The 20,865-nt window shown below is 48.9% G+C and overlaps 1 protein-coding gene across 2 annotated transcripts in view; it reads right to left on the bottom strand.

Annotated features, from left to right (window-relative positions):
- FNIP1 (folliculin interacting protein 1) overlaps window positions 1-18,068 on the bottom strand; it is a 67,025-nt gene extending 48,957 nt beyond the window's left edge. Inside the window, exon 1 of one of the 2 annotated variants that reach the window (XM_080555461.1) lies at window positions 17,368-18,068. In XM_080555461.1, the coding sequence (XP_080411587.1) occupies window positions 17,368-17,573 (206 nt within the window). In that variant the 5' untranslated portion in view covers window positions 17,574-18,068. The remainder of the gene's footprint in view (window positions 1-17,367) is intronic. The other variant, XM_080555462.1, reaches the window with a different exon arrangement.
- Between the last annotated feature and the right edge of the window lie 2,797 nt (window positions 18,069-20,865).

Here is a 20,865-nt window from a genome sequence, read left to right as displayed (position 1 = left end):
CCTGCTGTACTTGTTGCCTGAGCTTTTACGGGGAAGCGTCGCCTCGGTGGTGAAAGTAGTAGAGCCTGAACAGGCAGCGCGGGGCTTGGAGCGCTCCTTGGCGGTAGTCCACCTCCGCGTAATTGATTAAGGCGGCTGCACTTGTGACTGAGTGAGAATTGAGAGCCCAATAAATCTCCAGATAAGTATTTGCTGCTCAGATGTGGAAAGCGACTCTTAAGGACCCTTTGTAACTTGCTGCAAACAGAGGAATTACAACTGATGTTGAAAACATCCAGAAACCTCCCCGACCACTCAGGACAGCTTACTGCACTCCCTCGTGCAGCAATCGCGTTTTCAGATACAGCAGCAGGAGCGTGAAACGTGCAAGGACCTCAATTCTAAGCCTTCAGCTCAGTCATCCCCGGCCCAAACTCGAATCATTCGCATTTCTCAGAAATTTTGTCCAGTGCTTCCAAGTGTTCTCTTTCCCCTACGCCAGCTCTCATTTATCTGCACAGAGAGCACTGCTTTCTCTAAGGTTTATGTCAGCTTTTTTTTCTTTAAAAAAGAAGAAAAAGAAAAAAGCAAAAAGCTGCAGCTGTTCAGGGTTCCTCAGAGAAGAAGGCAGACAGATGTAAGTAGTTATTCTCCACGGATTCACAACGATCAGTGCATGAGCAGCATTTTACTCTGTCCCTCATGTGACTGTTTAATTAGGTGTTGATTCACTCAGTCATGAGACACAAGGAAACAGGGCTGCAAGCCCTAACGTCAAAGGAAAAGTAATGCCTGTTCTGCCAGTTTCTGTATTAGCAAAGCACAAAGGGGACATCCAGTTCTGAAAAGCAAAACTCATGTTTCCTTGCCCATATGCCAAACCATCGAATCACTTCAACCCTTCCGCATGAAAAAGAAAATACACTGAGCTACGCTGGAGGAAGCTGCTTGCAGAGCCCCCATTTTTCCCCCCCAGGAGAGCCGAGACCAGGCTGAACGCCTGCGCTACAAGCTTGGAGCCGAGCAAGCCCTGCAAGCAGGGTGCGCCCTTGTCTGGTGATCCAGGTCCAAGCTTCGGGACACAATGCCTGCCTTTTTTTTTTTTTTTTTTAAAGGAATATTAGCCATTTTGCTGTGCCTTCCTTCCCAGCTGCAACACTATTTCTTATTACCAAAGAGCTTTTCTGTTATGGGGTCCGGTTGCCACAGCAACAGGCTTTTAAAAATATCAAAGAAATTTTCAGCACATGGTAAACCAATTTCTCAAACTCCGTGTATTTGTAATAGGAAAAGCTGGAGGACAATTATTTATATGAACTCAGTCCAACTGAAGCTTGATGTACGGATAATCCCCAAATACTGCTTTCAGCCTAAAGCCTGGGTTTGCACGTTGGACTTCGGCTTGTTATGTTACCAGGTCACTAACAGAGTCACATAAAATCATCAAAGATGATCATTTTTCCAGCAAAGGCTACCTTTCATCAACTCGGTGTGTCACCAAAATGCGTTAAATGCCAGAAGCTTTCCTCCCAAGGAACATGACATTAACCCTTCAGTCTGGAACATTTTCGATGTTGTGTTCGCAGTCTTACCCTCACTTGGGTAGATCTTTCTCCAAAAAAAAATAAAAATTAGGCCCTGGATCAGCAACTTATTTAAAACACATGCCTAATGCTAAGCACATGAGCGGCTGCGTTGGGAGCAACGAAACTCCTCACGTACTTAAAGCAAAGCACATGGCTGGAGCGGAGCGCTGACTCAGTCCTATTCCCCCCCTCGGATTTCACCAAAACCCCATCTCGGTTACACGGGAACAACTGCAAAAAGGAGGCAGAGGGTAACTGTACAAAGCAGCGTAACAAACCAGCGCTTGTGGAAGGAAATCCCAGTGTGTGTACGTGGCGCACCATTACCTAGAGCTGGGTAAAGCCACCAGTGCTAGCCTGTGCCACTCCCGGGAGCCAGGCACTGGGACACCACCGGGACAGCCGTGCCGCTGGTGACCCAGGCATCCTCGAACACCGACAGAAAGCCCGTCCCGATGCCTGGCCCAGGCCTGCAGCTCCAGTTTCTTGCTCCAGGGACAGCTCCGCGCCGGGGAGCCCTTAGCCAGGCTCCTCTGCTAACCCCGCCGCACTTCAAGGCGAGGGCCAGGCCGACGCAGAGGCAACCAAGCAGGACAGCGGGAACACCTTCACGCCCAGGAGGAGCAGGGAGCAGCCACACGGAGGGCATCGTCCTGCAGGAGATGTGCTGCTCTCCGGGAGAGGAGCCTGCTCTGGCTCGGCTCCCGCTCGTGGCCGGAGCACCGCTCCCCTACTGGCTCTACGAGTCGAGCGGGCGCCTGCTGCACTTGTGGAAGGGCTGAGATCTTGGTTTGTGTGGCTCTTGCAAGAGCCCTAAGACAGCTGCGAGGAGCCGAGACTGCTCGGCTCTCCAAGGCGAGAGTCATGCTGCTCGGTCGTTTTCCAAATTAAGCAGGCAAAGGTGACCTGAAACTATTTCAGGTAGAGCTATATAGAGCAGACAGACACTGAAGGCACTGCTCGACTTCGCTTTTATGTAACTCGTAAGGACATGAGGACAAATATAAAGCAGATGCTCAAACAAGCCACCCAGCCACACAACTTCATTTAACGTTAGCAAAAAAACAGCCTGCCAGGCAAACGGCCCAGCCTGGCACCCGGCGCACACGCGCTAGGACCGGGAGGTTTTGGTGCCCTGAAGCAGAAGAGCTTTTGAGCATGCTTGCAGCTGGGGGTCCCACCGGTGGGGGTCCCGCTGGTTTTACAGGAGCTGCTCCATCACCAAAGCGAGCTGAACAAAGTCCTCTGCTGGGTCTGCAGGCCAGCGCTCACCGCCGCTCGCAGTCCTGTACCCTACCTTCCTGGTGTCCCCTTCGGTTTTCTAGGTCTTGCTCTGTGCTCACAGCCTTGGGTTTCTAAGAACGGCAGGACAGTACAGGACTGCCCACTGTCCTGTGATTTTTTAAAGAAAAAAGAAAGGAAGAATTGCAGCCTCTAGCACATCGGGAGGTGGGACCAGCTCAGGGCTTCTCAGCCCTACATCTGCCTTTTTGTAATTACGCACAGTTTAGGAGGGACACAGCAACTACCAAATTAGCTACCCATACGGGATCCGCTGTTCTACCAGCCCTAAGATGAGCCCTTCAAGTTAAGGGACCGAAGTATTTAGAGCAGATAGATTACATACAAAATACACTGTCACTCTTTTTTAGATAGCATTTATTCAAAATAGATAAAGGGCCTAATTTTCATGATGAAACAGACAGCGAGTTTTTAACTCAGGAGGTTCCTTCGGGTCAAAAATTGCAAAAGAACTCACGTGAGATTCCAGTGCTATTTATCCCAAACCCTAATCCAAATCTAATCCAGATCCAGGCTCTTCAGGTCAGTACTATACAAAAATAGACTTGAATGTCAAACATGCTGAGCAAGTGCGGAGCACGGCCAGAATGGGCTTTACGCAACGTGTTTTAAGGAATCACACTGCGGTCCCAATCCACCCTGAGAGGTATTCAACGGCTCTTTTGTCCCTTGCATGTGATCCGTGCACTTGGCTGGGGTCAATGAAAAGTCCAACAGGAGAGCGCTACACACTACCGCCAGACCTGGAAAACAGCAGGGTTGGATGGGTGCTTTCTGCCTTGAACTTCTAACTATGCTCTGCACACCACCACAGTAAAAGGAAGACTACTCAAAGAACACGCATTATGCTTTAAAATAGTTTAAAAGATCAAAACCAGAAAAAATGGACTTGAAAAAAATACCGCGTAATAAGATTTTCAAAAACTTAGCAAACCTGAGACACCTGAGTAAGGGCTGATATCCAGCGTCAGCCAGCTGAGCATCCAGCCCCCGAACAAAATTCACCTCCTTTACAGGTGTCTTGAATCGAATGCACCGCACAGTTTTATAAACTAGGCTGTTGTTTAGCACTTATGCATGTCTCAAAAGCACTTTCACCGGTTGGATGCCCATTCTGTATTTCTTCACGAGGAAGGGCCTCCAGTGACATTTTAATAGACTCCAATGGGCAGGAAATTCTAGGTGTTTGAAGCCTTCAAACACACACCTGTCCATCTAGGGGGACTTTCCAGCGCAGAACAGCTCAACTGGCCAAGTCTTACTGAAAATTCCACTTGACAGATCCGTGCAGGCTCTGAGCATCTTCTGGAAACAGTCCCCACCCACATGGCTTTTCTTACTCCTAAAGTCTTGGTCTGCGATAAAGAAATGGCAGGTTGAGATCCACGTGCCCTCCCTGGGTATCGGCACTGAGGCCAAGCGCACCCCTTCCTCATCACGGGATCCTGCTGTGCACGTGCTCCGAGCTAGCTCTGCCTCACAGAGTCAACAGGAACGCCTGATAAAGCCAACATCGTGCCACCGGGAGAGGCTGCACTTCATCAACACGTCCACCGAGTTCAGGAACCCCCTTTTTGACAGCTTTGGGGAGATGCAAGGCACCCTGAGGCAGCACATCCAGCCAGCAGGCGCAGGGGGAGCAGCTCCAGCCTCCCGGAGGGGCTCCCCTGGGGCTGCAGCACACCGAGCCACTCCCAGGCGAGCTGCGATCAGCTCAGCATCAGCGCGTGCATCTTCTGTGGTTCACATACCTCAGCCTGACACGAGCAAGACCAGCTATTCTCTCCTCTCATCCCTACGGAGCGGCATGTCCACTCTGCGCTCTCACCCCAAAGCGTTTTCTTGCCTCATCTCTGCTCTCCTGACTCGGCCCATCCACATGAGCATCTGTGAGATGTGGGAACTCGAAGAAACCTGGCGCTGCGGGTACCCCGCTGCGAAGCGGTAACAGCACCGCATGAAGCTATTTATTCTGCTGCATCAACAGGAAAGAAAGATCACGTGCTGGACAGCAATAGCTGTCAGTGCCACCGGGATATTTCAGCCCGGGTTGTTTTTTTTTTTGTTTTGGAAAGGAGCTGTTGGCAAAGTAATCGCTCACTTGGCTCTTCCTTTCTCTTTTCCCTTCTCATTCCAGTGCGTGTCATTTAAAGTGACACAGCAGTGACCCCAAACAGGATGCACCCAACTGCTTGTGGCAGGAGGAGGAGGGGACGCTACAGCGCCCAGGGGAAACCTTCGGAGAGGAGAGGCAGCACGGCAGGTCTTGGACAGGACAAAACTAAGAAAAGAACAGAAAAATGGAAAAGAAAGCGATCTGGCCTTTAACCCTTTTATTCCTCTGCGTGTGAATACCAGTTCCCAAAGCAGAGGACCCAGGAAGGTCAGCGGCATGGTCAGGGAGAGCACCACAAGGATCAGGGAATACCAAGCCCATCAAACGTGTGCACCAAGTCATGGCAGCGCCCTCCAGCTGCTTCCAGCTACGCTCCCACAGATCCTTCTGAGCGCAGGGCAACTCCAAAACGCCACCGCTTTATACTCGTTACACCCACCTCAGCATTTCCACCTGAAATTTTTTTTCCTGACTTTTCTCTGTTATGCTCAGCAGCTGCCACTGCTCGTGTCGCACCTTCCCCCGTGCCCCCTGCACCTCTCGGTGCTGCTGCCCAGACGTGGAAGGAGCCCGGGCCATGGCCAGCACCCGCCGGACACTCTCCATCAGCAGACCCCCGCGGTGGGCTCCAGCTGCTGCCGGGCAGTGAGCGCTGCACCAAGCAGGCAGGGCACCGTCGCTTCTTGGCTGGTGGACAAGAGAAAGCGATCGAAAATAAAGATTAGTTTTCAAAAAGTCTTCCCATCTCTTCCGCTGCCAACATCTTAGCTCATGTTTATTCAGCACCTATTACCGCCATAAATCCTCACACTGAAGTCTCACAACAATGCTCTTCTGATCTAAGGAGCGAACGAGTCCGTCCAGCATGATATTAGACAATTTAGGCCTATCTGCAGTGTACACATACACCCAATTTAGCTCTCTCACCGCCTGGGGGAACGCACAAGGCCTTACTACAAACCAGTGGGCGCTCTGCTGGCCAAGGCTCTCGCTGCTCAGCCCTCTGCATCGTGTCGCTGCGGGCGCACGCACGCTCTGGCCGCAGGCAGAAAGCAAAGATACCGGGGAGTGTTCTGAAGCACACACGCATATGTACACACACACGAGACAGAGATCTGAGGACGGGGTCTTTCTTGCTCTCTGGGATCTCTTTCCTTCCAGCCTACATCTCCTCTTGCTAAGCTCAAGGCTGTGACACCGAAAGCCTTCAAACCTCACTGAGTTATGCCGAAACTGAGGACGCTCAGCCCCTTAGAGGACTGGGCCTTTTTGTATTTGTGTTAATTTCTATTTGCTCCTCTTTTAAAATATGTTAAATAGAAGCAGCCCCTTGTCAGACTGCCTGTTCCCTCTCCGTGCACACAGCTGAGAACAACTCCACTCACGAAGTCCCCTCCTCTGGCACAGCTTTTCCTCCAGCGCGGGCGTCACCGATGTCACCTCCTAGGTGCAGTTTAGCCGATTTCTCTGGTGGCTACGTATAGAAAAGACCAGTCTTTAAACAAGCGTATACCAAATCCAAGTGAGTAACTAAATAAAAACCACTTAAGACGTGGTGTTAAAGGGAAAACGGCGTTTAGCACATGCTTAGCTCCGGAAACCTTACCGTCTGACCCCAGCGTGGAAAAAAGGCTTACGCAACACACAACCAGAAGCCACCAAGCAGCTCTGTGACTGCTTTCATCGAAAAGGTAATGTGATGACACGTTTTAAATAGATATGCTTTCAGACTAACCAAAATAACCAATTTGGAGACAACTGTAAATAAGATACTATGAAAAAAAACCACTAGAATTTGAAGCAGGTAAATTAAAGTTAGCCTTATACCAAATCGGTATTTTTGCTTATCTGAAAAAGAAAGCTTACTAAAAATTTTGTTCACATAAGAAGTATAATTTTGTTATAACCTCATAAGAATTTACTCTAAGCTGTTTTAATTTTTTGCTCTATCAATCCCATACCTTGCCACTATGTCTGTTTTGGAGAGAAGAAAAAAGAGGCCATCAGTTCATGACTGGTGCCTCCTGCATGCCTGGGAGATGCACGCAGTTAAGAAACCAACGTGCTTGTTTTCACAGCCTCTTAACCCTCCACGCTGTCAGTAGAACAATTTCCTTTTCTACCAAGAAAGTAATTTCCAGTAACTCATAGCAACTGAAATATGTTTAGGTACTGAAGGAAAAAAAACACACACACACAAGCCAACACAGCACCTTTCTCTGACTACTTCAGTTTTATGTCAGAGCTGGGACTGCCTTGAAATAGTAGGCAGGCAGCACTGCAAGCCAATTCACTGGCCGAAGACTTGATGCGTTTCTTTCAGTCTGTCTTTAAGGGGGTAATGCTGCTCTTTTTCCTGTAGCAACAGGAAAATTCTGGCAGAAAAACTGCCTTACAGATTCTGATGTTCAGATAACGTCATTCAACCAGAACAAGCTTCTGAGGAGAGAGCGCTCACCCTGTGTTTTGCAACTTATGTTCCCCGTGCACACAACCACCCACAGTTCATCGTCTGTACCTACTTTCCATTAACACCTAAGTAATACCACTTTCCTACCAATTCCTAGTAGACGAGGGGTAAATAAACCATTCAGCTGAACTCTCCAAATTGAAAGAACATCTTCCAGGTAGGTCTTCTTGGGGGGCATCGCAGCCAATAAAATTTTTAAAAATAATCTCATTTCTACTGGATAATTCATTTGCTAACAGCTCAAATGCTTTCTTATGACTTACCATCCTCTCTCACAGCTGCCCAAATCACAGCACACTGTGCTGAGCCCACAGCCTCTGGAGGCCTGTTTTTGCCTTGGGATAAAGCTGTGCAAGGAAGGTGCAGCAGGCAAGAGAAATCTGGGTAGACGGGGTGTATTTTAGTTCTAGGCAGAAAGCAGAACCACCCAGCAAATGGAGATCTTGATATTCCAGTGTTCACAGTAACCCGGGAGTGGCCTTTCTGGTGGCTGTCCACAAAGCCACACATCGGGTGTCACCTTCCAAGCCGCCCAGACTCCAGTCCCCACGTCCCTCCCAACGTGCCCGCCGCAGCGCATCGCCCACCGGAGCGCCGCGGCCACCAGGTGCCCGAGGGGATACCCAACGGCACACGCACGATTTTCAGTAAAGGTACAGAAACCGAGCTGGCTCGCACTTCTGTTCTCACAACCTCCATCACACATGACCGAAAGCGACCAAAAGGTTCAGAAATCGCTAAGAGGGCAGCAGCAGCAGCACTGCATAAGCCACCGCTTCCATAAGTACCGAGGCTAAAAACAAAAACAACAAAAGTGTACAGCAAGGCGACAGCTCCTGGGGGCGATGCTCAGACAAGACACTTTCTCTGTTAAAACGGAAAATGACACAGGAATTTGGGCAAAGATACTGCTCTGGCTTGAACAGGCGCAATGCCAGGATCTTAAGTCAGGGCTGAACAGAGCTCGAAGTTTCTTCATTTATCTACTAAAACAGATGGCAGAGAACTGCAACTTGGCTCCTGTTTCTTTCCAGTTATATATCACATAGACTGAAAGGGTAGAAGGTTTGTGATATAATAAAAAGTGTTAAGTTTTGTTGACGTTTTAGCTGGGCCGAGGGAAAGACACTGCTAACGAAGCACACATCTGGATTTGCGTCAAATACCATGATGGGGCAGGGCACAAACAGTACCTGTATTACAAGAAATAAGACCGTTTCTCTGATGGATTTTACACATTTCAGGTCAAAATCCCCAGTGACGATGTTGTGGAAGTATCCTGGAGAAACAGAGCCGATCAGCGGGGTGTGAGGATCATTTCCATGCGTCGAGACAGCTGCTTTCAGCAAAGCCCAGGGCTCAAGCTACCGATGCGGGGCTGCTGCTGGTTCACTCACCTGCTCATGCTGAAGTGGACAGGAGGTGTCTGCAGCAGAGCTCGTTGCTACTAACGGACACAGACAGCACTGCAAAGAGCCCCTCACATGTACAAAACAAGGGTTTCTTCCAAGGCCGTAGTTTCAAAGAGAGAGAATGGACAAAAGGCTGAGGTTACCCAGGCTATCGCCCCAAAGACATCAGGCAAGGCTGTTTAAAATAAAGAGCTTTTGGTGTAGTCAGGCTACTTAAGTCCCAAAGCTTAAACATTTGATATCGGCTACAAAATTACTTCTTTCAGAAAAGACAGAAAAATTCCAGAGTAAAAATTCCGCTGTACTTGCGGCCACGTGCTGCACACACACACTGTTAATATTCTATATGCAGTTTGTGTAGCGTTTTGTATAATTCACATGTTTGAACAAGTTTCTCTGTAGTGCATTGTATTCTGAATAATAATATCTACAGAAGCTATCAGTTTCAGAAGAGGAAAAGGTTGAACTTCTTACGTAAACGTGCAGAATTACCTCAATTAAAAGCTTTGGTAGAGCACCAAGCAACAGCACAATGCATTGTTGCAAAAATAAATAAATCATTTTTGATACAAAGACTACATAGTAACTGTTCACACTTCTACCAGAGCAGAACACAGTTGAGCATATATTTTTAGAAATAAGCGAGTAACCCTGCAGAAAGGACTGCCCCTCTTGAATGGGATCTTTATGGAGAAATCCCTTAAGCACAGCAACATCGCGTGCATTTTGTGCAAGTTTCTCCAGAGTATTTCCCCTTTGTGAATTCTGTTACTACTCGGTACAAGGTGGAGCAGCTGGTGCATTAGCAAGTCATTTACAAACGACTAAAATTACTTCCTGTTTTTAATGGGCATAACCTTTTTTCCCCCCTCCAGCAAATACTATACAGAATAAAGTTTTCTATGCACACCACGCGCTCAGACTTTTGTCAAGTGCTCGGAGACGAGCTGTGCTCTCAGCTGATTCTGGAAGTCCACCGCAGCCACCCTGGATGTGCTAGCGCGACTGAGCTCTGCATTTTTCCTGACGTTACTCACAAACATGTGATCTTGCAGACATTCTGCTCCAGATGTAGCAAGAGGAGAGCGCACAGCCTCCGAGCATGAAACCACCGTGCGCGTTACTTTCCACTTGTACAGCACGTCTCTACAGCGGTCGCCTCTTGCATTAAGCCAAAATTACAGCAGAAGTTTCAGGCTCCGAGTCACATCGGGCCGGTTTATTCCAGAACAGGAGCCTGAATTTGCCCAAGCTGTCACTAGGAGCATACGCTTACTCTGAAGTGTGCACACAGCAAAGGATAAACCCCTATGAAAATACAGGGAGGGCGACCTGTCAGTCACCAAAGGAGCTGACCATTGCAGGAGAGCAAGGTCTGGGACCTGGGTCAGGTCAAAACACCTTCAGTCACCAGAAGACAAATGGTGGAACTGCTTCAGAAGAGAAGGAAGAGCTCGCAGTGGACAAACCGGCACAGACACCTCTTTATGCCCCCGCGACCTCGTCTAGAGGAGGAAGGAAAAATCGGCACCTGTAGCTCTGCAGAAACACCTTCTTTCAACGCTTGCCAAGCCTACTGTAACGCACACATAAAGGAGCATTTTTATTCCAGTACAGCTACACGTACGCACAGGGACCGTGACAAGAAGCCTCCCACCGTGGCGATCAGGTGCCAGCTCACCTCGGCTCTGCGGCTGAGCACAGGAGCCGAGCCCATCTCACGAGACCTCTGCTTTGTTTTTTGGCAGCGGGGCCCCCTTCAGATGACAGGGGCACGCCCCAACCAGCGGAGATCCCAGCGCTGGAAGGCACCGCACGGCCCACCCGCTGCAGCCTCTCCTCTGAACCATTTCTCACTTAGAGGAAGGAGCTGAGGCGCTGGAAGGGGAACAGAGAACGCCGCCGCTCTGGGAGCAGCGCAGCCGGCCGGCCTCCAGCACCTCGTGCCATCCATGGTGAGGAAGCGGCCTCGCCACGTCCTCCCAGGGCTCTGGAGGCAGCGCCAGGCCCAGCCGGCATGGGAGGAACCGACATGAAGGGCGCTAAGGCGAGCTCAGGCAGGGCCTGGCACCCAGCCGTCCCCAAAGCGTTCGGTCCCCGCGAGTTCTGCGGTCACACACCCCTCACACGACAGGGTGCTGGTCCAAATTAACTCCCGGCACCATACAGTAACACAAGAGGATGGCAATCACCCACTGGGCCACTGAGAACCTGCCCCTGTCTCATGGGGCAACGCTGCTCCCCCAGGGACCGCACAGCCCCAGCTCCAGGCCTGACGGACATTTCTGACAGACATTTCTGACAGACATTTCTGACAGACATTTCTCTGGGCCACGCCGGATTCAGCAGCCCATGCCCACCTGGAGAAGCACCAGGAGACCAACAGACCTCCTTCTGGCTTGGAGACCTTCACCAGAAAGCGTCAAAACCCCGCCTGTCTCCAGAGGAGCTTACTGGCAGCGATTCATTTGCATCTTTCTCCTTCCTCGACGAAACTCGACTGAAAGCACTGGAAGGTATGTAAAAGCCCAGATGACAGGAAATGCAAAACAGAATTTGGCAACAAGAAGTCCTTTGGAAAACAGCGATGTATTTCAAAATACAGGCCAAAGTCATCGTAGCAAGAGAGAACTGTGCATAAATCAAGCATCTATTAAAAACTAGCTGCACTCAAGCTAATGAACGCAACCAAAAAGCCAAAAACTCTTTCAGAGATATTACAGAAAAGAAGGACTTAAAAAAACTTAAGGGACATTAAAAGGCAGAAATGGGCTTAATAAAAACACAAGAAAATTTCTGGATTTGAATCATCTTAAAAATTATGGGACAAAAGCTTTTCAAATTCACCAGATAACTGGAAATGATGAAAAGCAGGAGCTATTATAAAGTGAAGTCCAGCTAAAGCTCTTTTTGGAGGTGTTAAGACTTTGAGGTGGTAATATTCCAGTAATTTTACAGCCCCGGTGAAAAATTTGTGGAATGCCAGAAGTGAACAAATATCAAAACACAGCATTTCACTAATAGCAGTTGTTGGTCAGACTGGCTGCCACGGAACAGCTTGAAAAAGCCTCGTGAGGTGCTGTTAGGCTAATAAATTTGCAGGCTGTGTAGAACTAACGTGGCTGTGTAAGAGACTTGACTCCCCGGGCTTGGGCAGGCTCTGGTGCAGCAGAAAAGCCCCTCACTGGGTGGAGTGGGATACCTGGTTTGCTGGAGGAGGTAAATTCAGTAGGAGCTCTGGCAGTGGTTTAACCAAGCCAAAACTCCAAGCTGTCTCTCAGACTTTGGCTCTGATGACACCACGGTGTCCAGACGCTGTTAGCTCTGAACTCCTGAGGCTTCTAATAAAGCAGTACCTAAAAATTGCAGAGCAACACAGTAATCTCTGCTGGTTACCCCTGCTCTGAGCACAGGAGGAACAAACGCAAAGTAGTCCCTGCAACGATACCACACCATTTACGTCAGTGCTAGCTACCTTCAGAAACAATGCGAGCACTTACCAAGAAGTTCTGTGGGTAAAACTTTGACTGGAAAAAGAACGTAAAGACAACTTTCATGTTCCTCCTTTACCTTACTCCAGTCTCCCTCATGAAAAGTCCACCGTAACATGTCACTAGCTGTCTCCAAATCCCTTCGCAGTGTAGATCACTCTAGAAGAAAGCAGCTCCCGGCTCGAGAAGCAGTTACGCTGTTGTAAGAAAGCGCACAGCATTCTTACTGTGCAAGGCCGACAGCTCTGCAGAGGAACTGCCTGGTGAGGCACCCCGGTGTCACACTACCCACTTCCAGCTCTAGGTTTATTGCAATTCCCTTGATGAATCCAGCTGCCAAAAATTATGTGAAATGAAACAATTCTCGGGATACCATTTAAAGTCACTGCCACAGAGAAATAAAAGGAGTCTGGCCTGATGGGGGATACTTGCCTAGACAGACCTCCGGTAACACTACCTCGCAGCCAGCCTCAGGCCTTTCATCTCTCATGAACCAGGCAAAGCACCACCAATAAAGGAACAGCACCTCTTCCAGAAAGACCCCCTGAAAGCACTGTTCCAGAATGACTGGAAATGGCCTTCTCCATGTAGAAAGAAAGTAACATTTAAAATTATTTACTCCTGTATTTTCCCACCTGGAAAGCTGCTCTTGTCCTCAGAAATACCCAGAAAACCAAAGCAAACCCCTAAAGGAAGAACGTGCCCAAAAAAACTCCATACGGTTGGTAAGACTCGAAACTAGAAGGGGTTCTTTCAAGCTTGAACAATTACCACACAGCTGTACCTCTACAACAGGTGCTTCAACAAGAGCAAAACAGAGTTTGCAAACATCAGTGGAATGCCCCTCGGGGTGAGATGGTTCTTTAGAGCTCCCTAGGTTAAAAAAAAAAAAAAAAGATACAAACTTTTATTGAGGTTCAGTGTAAAAAGAACTCCTAATTAATAATCCCGCTAACCTCTCGCTAGGTGGGAAGGATGTCTAGATATCCAAGAGAACATGCACTTAAACTTGATGCACAGGATGGAAAGAAGCACTGCATTTCCACCCACCCATAACCCCAAAATGTTCCAGTACTGTGATTCCGTATTACAGGAGCATCCCTCCCCCTCTGCAAGAGGTTAATAGTGCTGCAACCCCAATTACTGTCTCAACAGACTCACCCTCACACAAAAATTCTGCTGCAGCCCTTACAGCTCTATTTACCATCGGAAATACCGTCCACAAATTTCACAAGTTAGGAAGAAACGTATCTTAACAACAAAGACATAAACTGAGACCTCTCAGCAACTTCCTGAGCTTTGGGCGCATTCTACCGAGTGCGTTTTGAAGAACAAAACGATGGTCAAGGTATCAGTGCTTTTGCAGCTCCCTCCTCTCCAAAGCACTGAAGTGCACCGCGAGGAAGCCAAAAAAGAAATACCAGCTTGTAAGCAGCTTCTGTGGCAGTCGGGAATCCAAGCGCCCAGTGGAACACCGAGTGCGCACACACAATACTCAGCAGAAACGTGTGGCTGCTTCTGCTTAGTTTAAGGAAGTTTTTGAAAGATTGTGTCCACTTTACTGGGGAGATTGATTAGAAACAGAGTTTCTAATAGGGTTCATTTAATTGGTATTTAAAAATGTATACACATGTGAGACACTTGTACAGCACACGATTCACACAAACAGCTTTATGTATTTTTATAACATGAATACTTTGCACCTGAAATTCTAGAGAACAGCATACCTGCAATCTCAAGTTCCTAATGACCGTAACAGCCCAAGCCTGGGCTCAGCTAGTCCCGTCTCCTGTCACCAGCAGCGGCCACTGCCAGATGCTACAACACGGCCACGGGATCCTATTTATAGCAGAAGTTGCCCTCGGGGAAAATCCACTCACGTGAGTATTATTTGCAGTAGACAGCTGGTACTCTACACCTTACAGCTTAAGGGGTTGTCTCTTCTCTAGAACACTTGCAGGTGTTCCTTGTAAACATATTTTACTACTAAAACTTTGAATGTTTTTGCTCTTCCTGTGAGTGCCTCACTGTGCAGAGACATTTCAGTGTATGGACCAAGTCTGCCAACTGTCCTCAGCCAAGCTGAAGGGCTGAACTACCAACATGCAGTGGATCTGTTGTGACTTCCTGACAGCGCTTCCGTAACATAAATGGCTCGTGCATGTGGGGAAAAAAGACCACAAACTGGGACATCACCAAATACTTCACAGTTGCTAACTCACTGGTCCCATCACGGAGCTGTTAACCGCTCCAGCACCTAGCTCTGAAGGACCTCCGGTTTGGCTGGACTCTCTCTCAACACCCATCACGGACAGAAAGATTCTAAGCAGGAAAAAAGATAGTAAAGAAAATACTTTGCCCCTGAAAAGCATTATGTTATTTCTGAAATAACGTAAGTAAGTTCAGGTAAGTAGAATTTATGCCCTAGTAAATTTTCACAATAAGCCTGAATGAAATGCAAAGTATATTCACAGACAAAAAAAAAAGAGCATCAAAATCATCCTTATATGTTTTGCTATACTGATACCATGCCAGAGTAGCTAGCTTTCTCTCTTTAACATATTAATCCCTAAATATATTAAGTGAATTCATGCATTTTTTATGGGTATTCTACAGCCTCCTCAATAAGAGGACCAAGCTTTCACAGTGAAGGCAAACAACAATAACCGAGTTCACAATATTTGGAAAAAAGTTCTGTTATTTAAAACATAAGCAATAATAATATACCAACACAATCTTGTACCACTGAAATTGATGAGCGTGTTGCCCTCAGGTTTGCTGGAGACACAGGAACAGACTAAAAATCCAGAGCGCTTGCTTCCCGTCTCTGAATTCACAGCCGTAATAAGTAATGGTCTGTGTTTTGTGCATTATCCAAAAGTTTCACCAGCAACTGATAAGGCCATATATAGTGAGGATTAACTCAAGACTTATCCCCATTTGGAAAACAAAAGAAGCCATTAGGCAACATGCCTAGAGGGCATCTGTATTAGTCCTCGAAATATAATACTTGGCTCCTGTCAGAAAGAGCCAGGTCTCGCACTCCCCCCTGTCTCCGCCAGGAGAACCATCAGCCTCCTCTTGGGATTTTACACAGGTCTGCCAAAAAATAAATAACAACTGCAAATTCACTGGTTACTGGTTGACAGATCATATCACAAGGCAAAACGGCACTACGCAAGCGGAGGAGGGTGAGGCAGACAGCGTGACATATCTTTTTGAAAATTCACATCCAGTTTGGCACAGAACGGTGCATGTTAAAGAGGGGAGAAGAGACGCCTCCTTGCAGAGTACTCACTTTCGCTTCTTTCAACACAGGCGTGATCCCCACACTTCTGCCCCAGGGTCTGCATTGCAGCTGTTGAATTAACCGCCAGTCTCCATACAAATTCATCGCTACCAGAAGTCTTAACAGGGTGGAAAAGGCACGGCAATTATAGAGACCAGCCCTAGTGACCCTCCCCATCGAGGGTCCTGAGCCCAGTATTAAGCTGATTTAGAAAACTGGATGACATGGACATAATTGCAGAGTTTTGTCTCTTAAAAAATAATACAAAAAAGAAGAAAAAAAAAAAGGGACCACCTTCCAGTAAATGGCAGGGAGGCGCGGGAGCAGCTGTGACCAGTGGCTGTGGAAGGCACGCTGTCGTCGTTACAGCACCAGACCTCACGCAGCATCCAGCCACGTTTCCTGCCTGTGTAAGGACACCACGGACCCGTCGACACCGGGATGCTTCGGTTACTGAAGTTATGCTCCTGACCACCTGAACTGCCGTCTGAAATTCTATCAGGGCAGCTACGCATGCCACCACGTAAGCTGAGCGCATCAGCCAGGTATCTCCCCTTACAGGGCAACCCAAGGGCTGGTCATCTCTGAGCCTGGTGGGTAATAAATGTCAGGACGGGATGGAGGAGTGCTTTATGACATTGGTAGAAGAGTTTCGAGACGCGCACAACTCTTACTAGCGAAACGCGTTTGATTTGCATTCGAGTCGCAAACTTTGCACTTTAAAACGATTTTGCAGGCTACCTTTTGGCCACTCCAGCCAAGACTGGGATCGCGTCGCCTTCCAGCGCAGCAATTACCTGGCTGTGCAACAGCAGCACTTCATTTCGCAGCCACAAAAAGCTCCAGTCCCTGCCCTAACCTCTGCACCGAGCCCTGGGCGACATCTAGGCCCCGGCGCAGGGGTGCCGAGGGAAACGTCCCCCTGCACACGAGGAATTTTGGGGGACCACCGGAGCCCAGGCTGTCCCTGGCAAGGCCACCAAGGTTCAGGCCGCTGAGATGGGGGCAGACCCCGAGCAGCCCCTGGGGCTCGGGGCAGCGGGACGGGCTCTCCTGGAGAAAATACTCCCTTTTTTTTATTTTATTTTTTGCCTGCCGGTGTTGTGCTTGGCACCTTTCGGTGGATCCAGTTGTGTTGCGGTTAGATCACGACGAACCTCACCCGTAACCCCTACGCTTGGCTTGGCTGTAGGGGAAAACTCGGCGTTCCCAAACCCTCCCCTCCCGCACGTTTTTCAGGTTGCTCCCTGCGGATCGCCAGCCGCCCGCCCGTGACAAGCGGCATGGCGCCTCCTCGCCTCCCCCCCCCCCCGGGCCCCGAGCATCCCCCGGGGAAGCCACCGAGGGCCCCACACCGGCTCCGGGGGCCTCACAGCGGCCCCGGGGGGGGGGGGGTGCTGCAGGCGGCTGGGCGGCGGCGGGGCACGGGAGGGGGGCTCCGGCTCGGCGCCCCCGGCGGCGGGGGACGGAGCCCCGGGGCCAACGGAGCGGGCGGGGAGGCTGAGGGGAGCCGGGGAGCGGCGCCAGGAGGGGCCCCGCGCTGCCGGGAGAGGGCTGCGGGGGAAGGAGGGCTGCGGGGGAAGGAGGGCTGCGGGGGAAGGGGCGCTGCCGCCCTTCTTCCTCCCCTCCTCCTCCTCCTCCTCCTCCTCAGCCCCTCAGCGGGCGCAGAACTTCGGGGGCGGGGGGGGGGGGGGGGGCGGAGGGCGGCCCCGGCCCGCTCACCTGAAGACGCAGTCGTCCCTCGCGTCCCTGGCGGGGGAGACGAGCCCGTGCTTCTTGTTGAAGAGCTTCTGGAACAGGGTGGGCGGCATCTTGGGGCCGCCGCCGCTGCCCCCCGGCCGCCGCCGCCGCCGCTCGCCGCCGCCGCCCGCCGCCGAGCTGCGCTGAGCGCCGTCCCCTCGCGGCTGGTTCCGCCCGCCCGCCTCCATTCGGTGTCACAGTCATATGACGGCCATTAGTCACCCGCCGCGGCCGCCAGGGGCGGGACGGGGAAGGAGCCGCGGCCCCCGAGCCCGGGAGCGCCCGGCGGGGGGGGAACGCGGAGCCAGGCCGGGAACGCGCGGGGGAGCCCCGGGGCTCCGGCGGGGGCAGCGCGGGGCAGGGCGAGGCGCGGCCCCGCCGCCTCCCGCCCGGGGAGACGCGGCCGGGAGCCCCGGTTCCGAGCCCCTCTCAGCCCCGCAGAGGCCGTCGGAGCAGCCTTCTGCCGCTTCCCTGCGTTCTCGTCTCCTCCCTTAAAGCCCGGAGCTGCGGGACCCCAGCTCCTGCCCCACGACCCCAGCTCCTGCCCCCTTTCTTCTCGGCCGGCCCCGGCGTGGGGGGCAGCCGGAGGGGCCTCTCCCGCACCGCAGCCCCGACAGAAATAGCAGGGCGCTCAGCCCCAGCCCTCCGCGAGTCAGGCGACGGGAAGGAAGGTGGACCGCAGGCATTTGCATGCAGAGGAAGCCATCATAACAAATAAAACATCCGTCTGCAGAGCGGCGTCGGGGACGTGATGCGCTGCGGTTGAAGCCAGAACAAACATAAGCAAAAAAAAAAAAAAGAGTTTGATAGATTTTATAAAATCAAAAGGAATTGCAGATTTTATTTATTTATTTAGCAGAACTGTTTATTAATACAGCTTTAAAGGAAATGGCAACACTGGATACAGTTAACAGCCTCCTTCACTGTCTCCCTCTGTAGACACAAGACCAGCAGAAAGCTAATTAATTAAGAACTGGGTAAACAGAAGTGATTCATTGCTTTCCCTGGAAAATGGAATTAAACGAAGACATAATGTTACTATGATGTAACATTAAATTAAAATACTTTTAAACAAGGATAGGGTAGTGGGTAACACGTGCAGGGGATCGTTCTGTAGATAGACGTAACCAGCCACCTGGAGGAACTCTTGCTTTTCACCTGCTAGAAGTTGATGATGATTATAATAGAAACTAGGAATTAACGTTCAGATGCATCTTTTCCCCTTTGTTCTGTATGCAGGATACACCTGCCTGCTGCAGATATACAGACGACTGATCTTTAGGCTTTCACATGGTGAAAGAATATAATACCTTCAAAGTCAGCATAGAAATACGGTTTCAAATAAAACCTTCAAGTAGGGAATAATACAGAATCATAGAATTTGGCCAGGAAATGCAACTGAGCTTTCAACAGTTTCATAATTTACAGCACTGAAGATTCAGCTAATCTCAAGTGCATTAAAATTCAAGTTGACAGCGTCCCTTTAATATATTAATCTGTTCCCAAAGCTCCTAAATTAACAGCAAGGCATTCTGAAGCTTGGTTAACATACCTTAATCAAGGTAGCAGAGATGATGGACAGTAAGAGAAAATGAGATGAATATGTGACTAACCATCCATTTTCCTGTAAAAACCTCCCCACAGACAAATCCTTATACCTACACAAAAAACATGAGTGCCAATTTATCTGTCCAGTCTGCATCGCCTTGGGCATCGGGCCTGGCCTGTCTTTACAGAGATTACAGACCAAGATATAGAGCCTCTTGCATATTAATGGCTTTACACTCCAACAGCGGGCACACATACTCCCATTGCATTTCAATGAAAGAGAAAAAACATCTTTCATCATCTCCGAGCACTTTGCCTCCCCTAAGTACCATTAGGATCAAAAGTAACTGAAAAGTATTAATGAAAACCTTCTTAGATTTTTTTTTTTTGTATAAAACATTTCCGAAACATTCGTCTACAATGCTCATTTTCTAGTGACAAAGCACTATCACAGCTCTTGCACAGACTGACTCACTGCAATTCCTTTCAAGCCATTAAGACTTCATCATGTCTAGGTCTGTGACAGAGCAGCCCTATTGATATCGAGCGGACTTCTTTCCTGAATCACTGCATAAATAAGCTCTTACCGTCCATTAACTGGCTGTGACCCGTAACTTTTATCCACTAACATGGAAGAGCCAGTTTCCACTGTGAATGAAATTTTATGTAGTCATTCTTCGGTTTGAAACCAAAACATGGGAAAATGCCTACCCTTTCAGAAAAGGGGAACAAGAGGGGATATTGTTGTAGCCTCAAAATGATTAAAATTTCCTTCCCTCGGGCAGAGCGCTAGCCTTGCAATTAATTATACTTTCTCTAAGAGGCAGACAGAAGATGAAAATAAGAAGCAGCACTTTCGTAACTGAAGGGAAGGACAAGAGAGATCGCGGTTCGTGATATTTCTGTCTTCCTACATAGTCCCATCACACTGAGAAAAAACAAAAGCAAAACTCGGCAATTTTCAGGCTGTTCCAGCCAACTCCACAGTTACACACTTACTTTTTCTTCTTGCATTCTCCAATTAGTTTGTCAGTCTATTTCCTGAACAGAAACTAAAACTGCTTTGGGGACAAAATACGTTTTTTCCTAGGACTCCGAGAATAACCCTTACAATAGACGCTTTTTTTACTCTGGATCATCCTTTACTTGAACAATCATCATAATCACAACTAATTAGATACATTACTTAATTCTCCTTAAAGCTGCACCAGGGAGCTAACCTGCATCTCCTAGGGGCCCTAAATTCTTGCATACCTAATTATCAGCAGCTTAGCATTTGTAAGAACAAGGATATCGATAATTAGAAGCTTTCCTGAGAGGGCTCCAACAAGTTACTGGCAAGTTACTCCTCTCTACTAATGCTTAAAGGAAAAATAATTTAATGGCATCATTTCTAACCTTGAGCCATACAATATGTTTATACAGTATTTTTTTATACACTAAACCTATAAGCATCTATCCATACTTGTTTCTGGCCCAGAGCAATAAGGCTTGAGGTCTGAACTTGCACAGGTATTTTCAGAAGTTGTCAAACCAATTAAAGTTGGGGATTTTATGTCTTCTTGACACGCTTCCTGGAAACATGGAAATATCTTCTGGGGCACGCAAGTTCGGGATGATAATACTGAGAAAGAGATTTCAAGACGTCTAGGAAGATAAACTATTATTTTAAAACATGAAAAAACTTCTTTTATTTCTACAAAAGAGCCTGAGCAAGGGGTGTTGTTAGTGAGAACTTTGTAGGGATCCAACTTACTTTAACGTGCAGTACATGCAAGTGGAGAAGAGCTGTGTTCTTGTCAGTGTTTGAGGGGTTCGACATGCTGAAGAATGACGTCTACAGATTAACAATCCACAAACTGAACTGGAAGCACTGGGAATCTAACCTATGTGCCAAGCAGCATGAGCATAACCGCAAAATCCAGAACACCA

This window comes from Anser brachyrhynchus (genome assembly GCF_964034855.1).
Source record: "Anser brachyrhynchus genome assembly, chromosome: 14".
Classification (NCBI taxonomy): domain Eukaryota; kingdom Metazoa; phylum Chordata; class Aves; order Anseriformes; family Anatidae; genus Anser; species Anser brachyrhynchus.
Note: the sequence above shows the minus strand (reverse complement) of the source record. Positions and strands in the feature narration are given on the sequence as shown.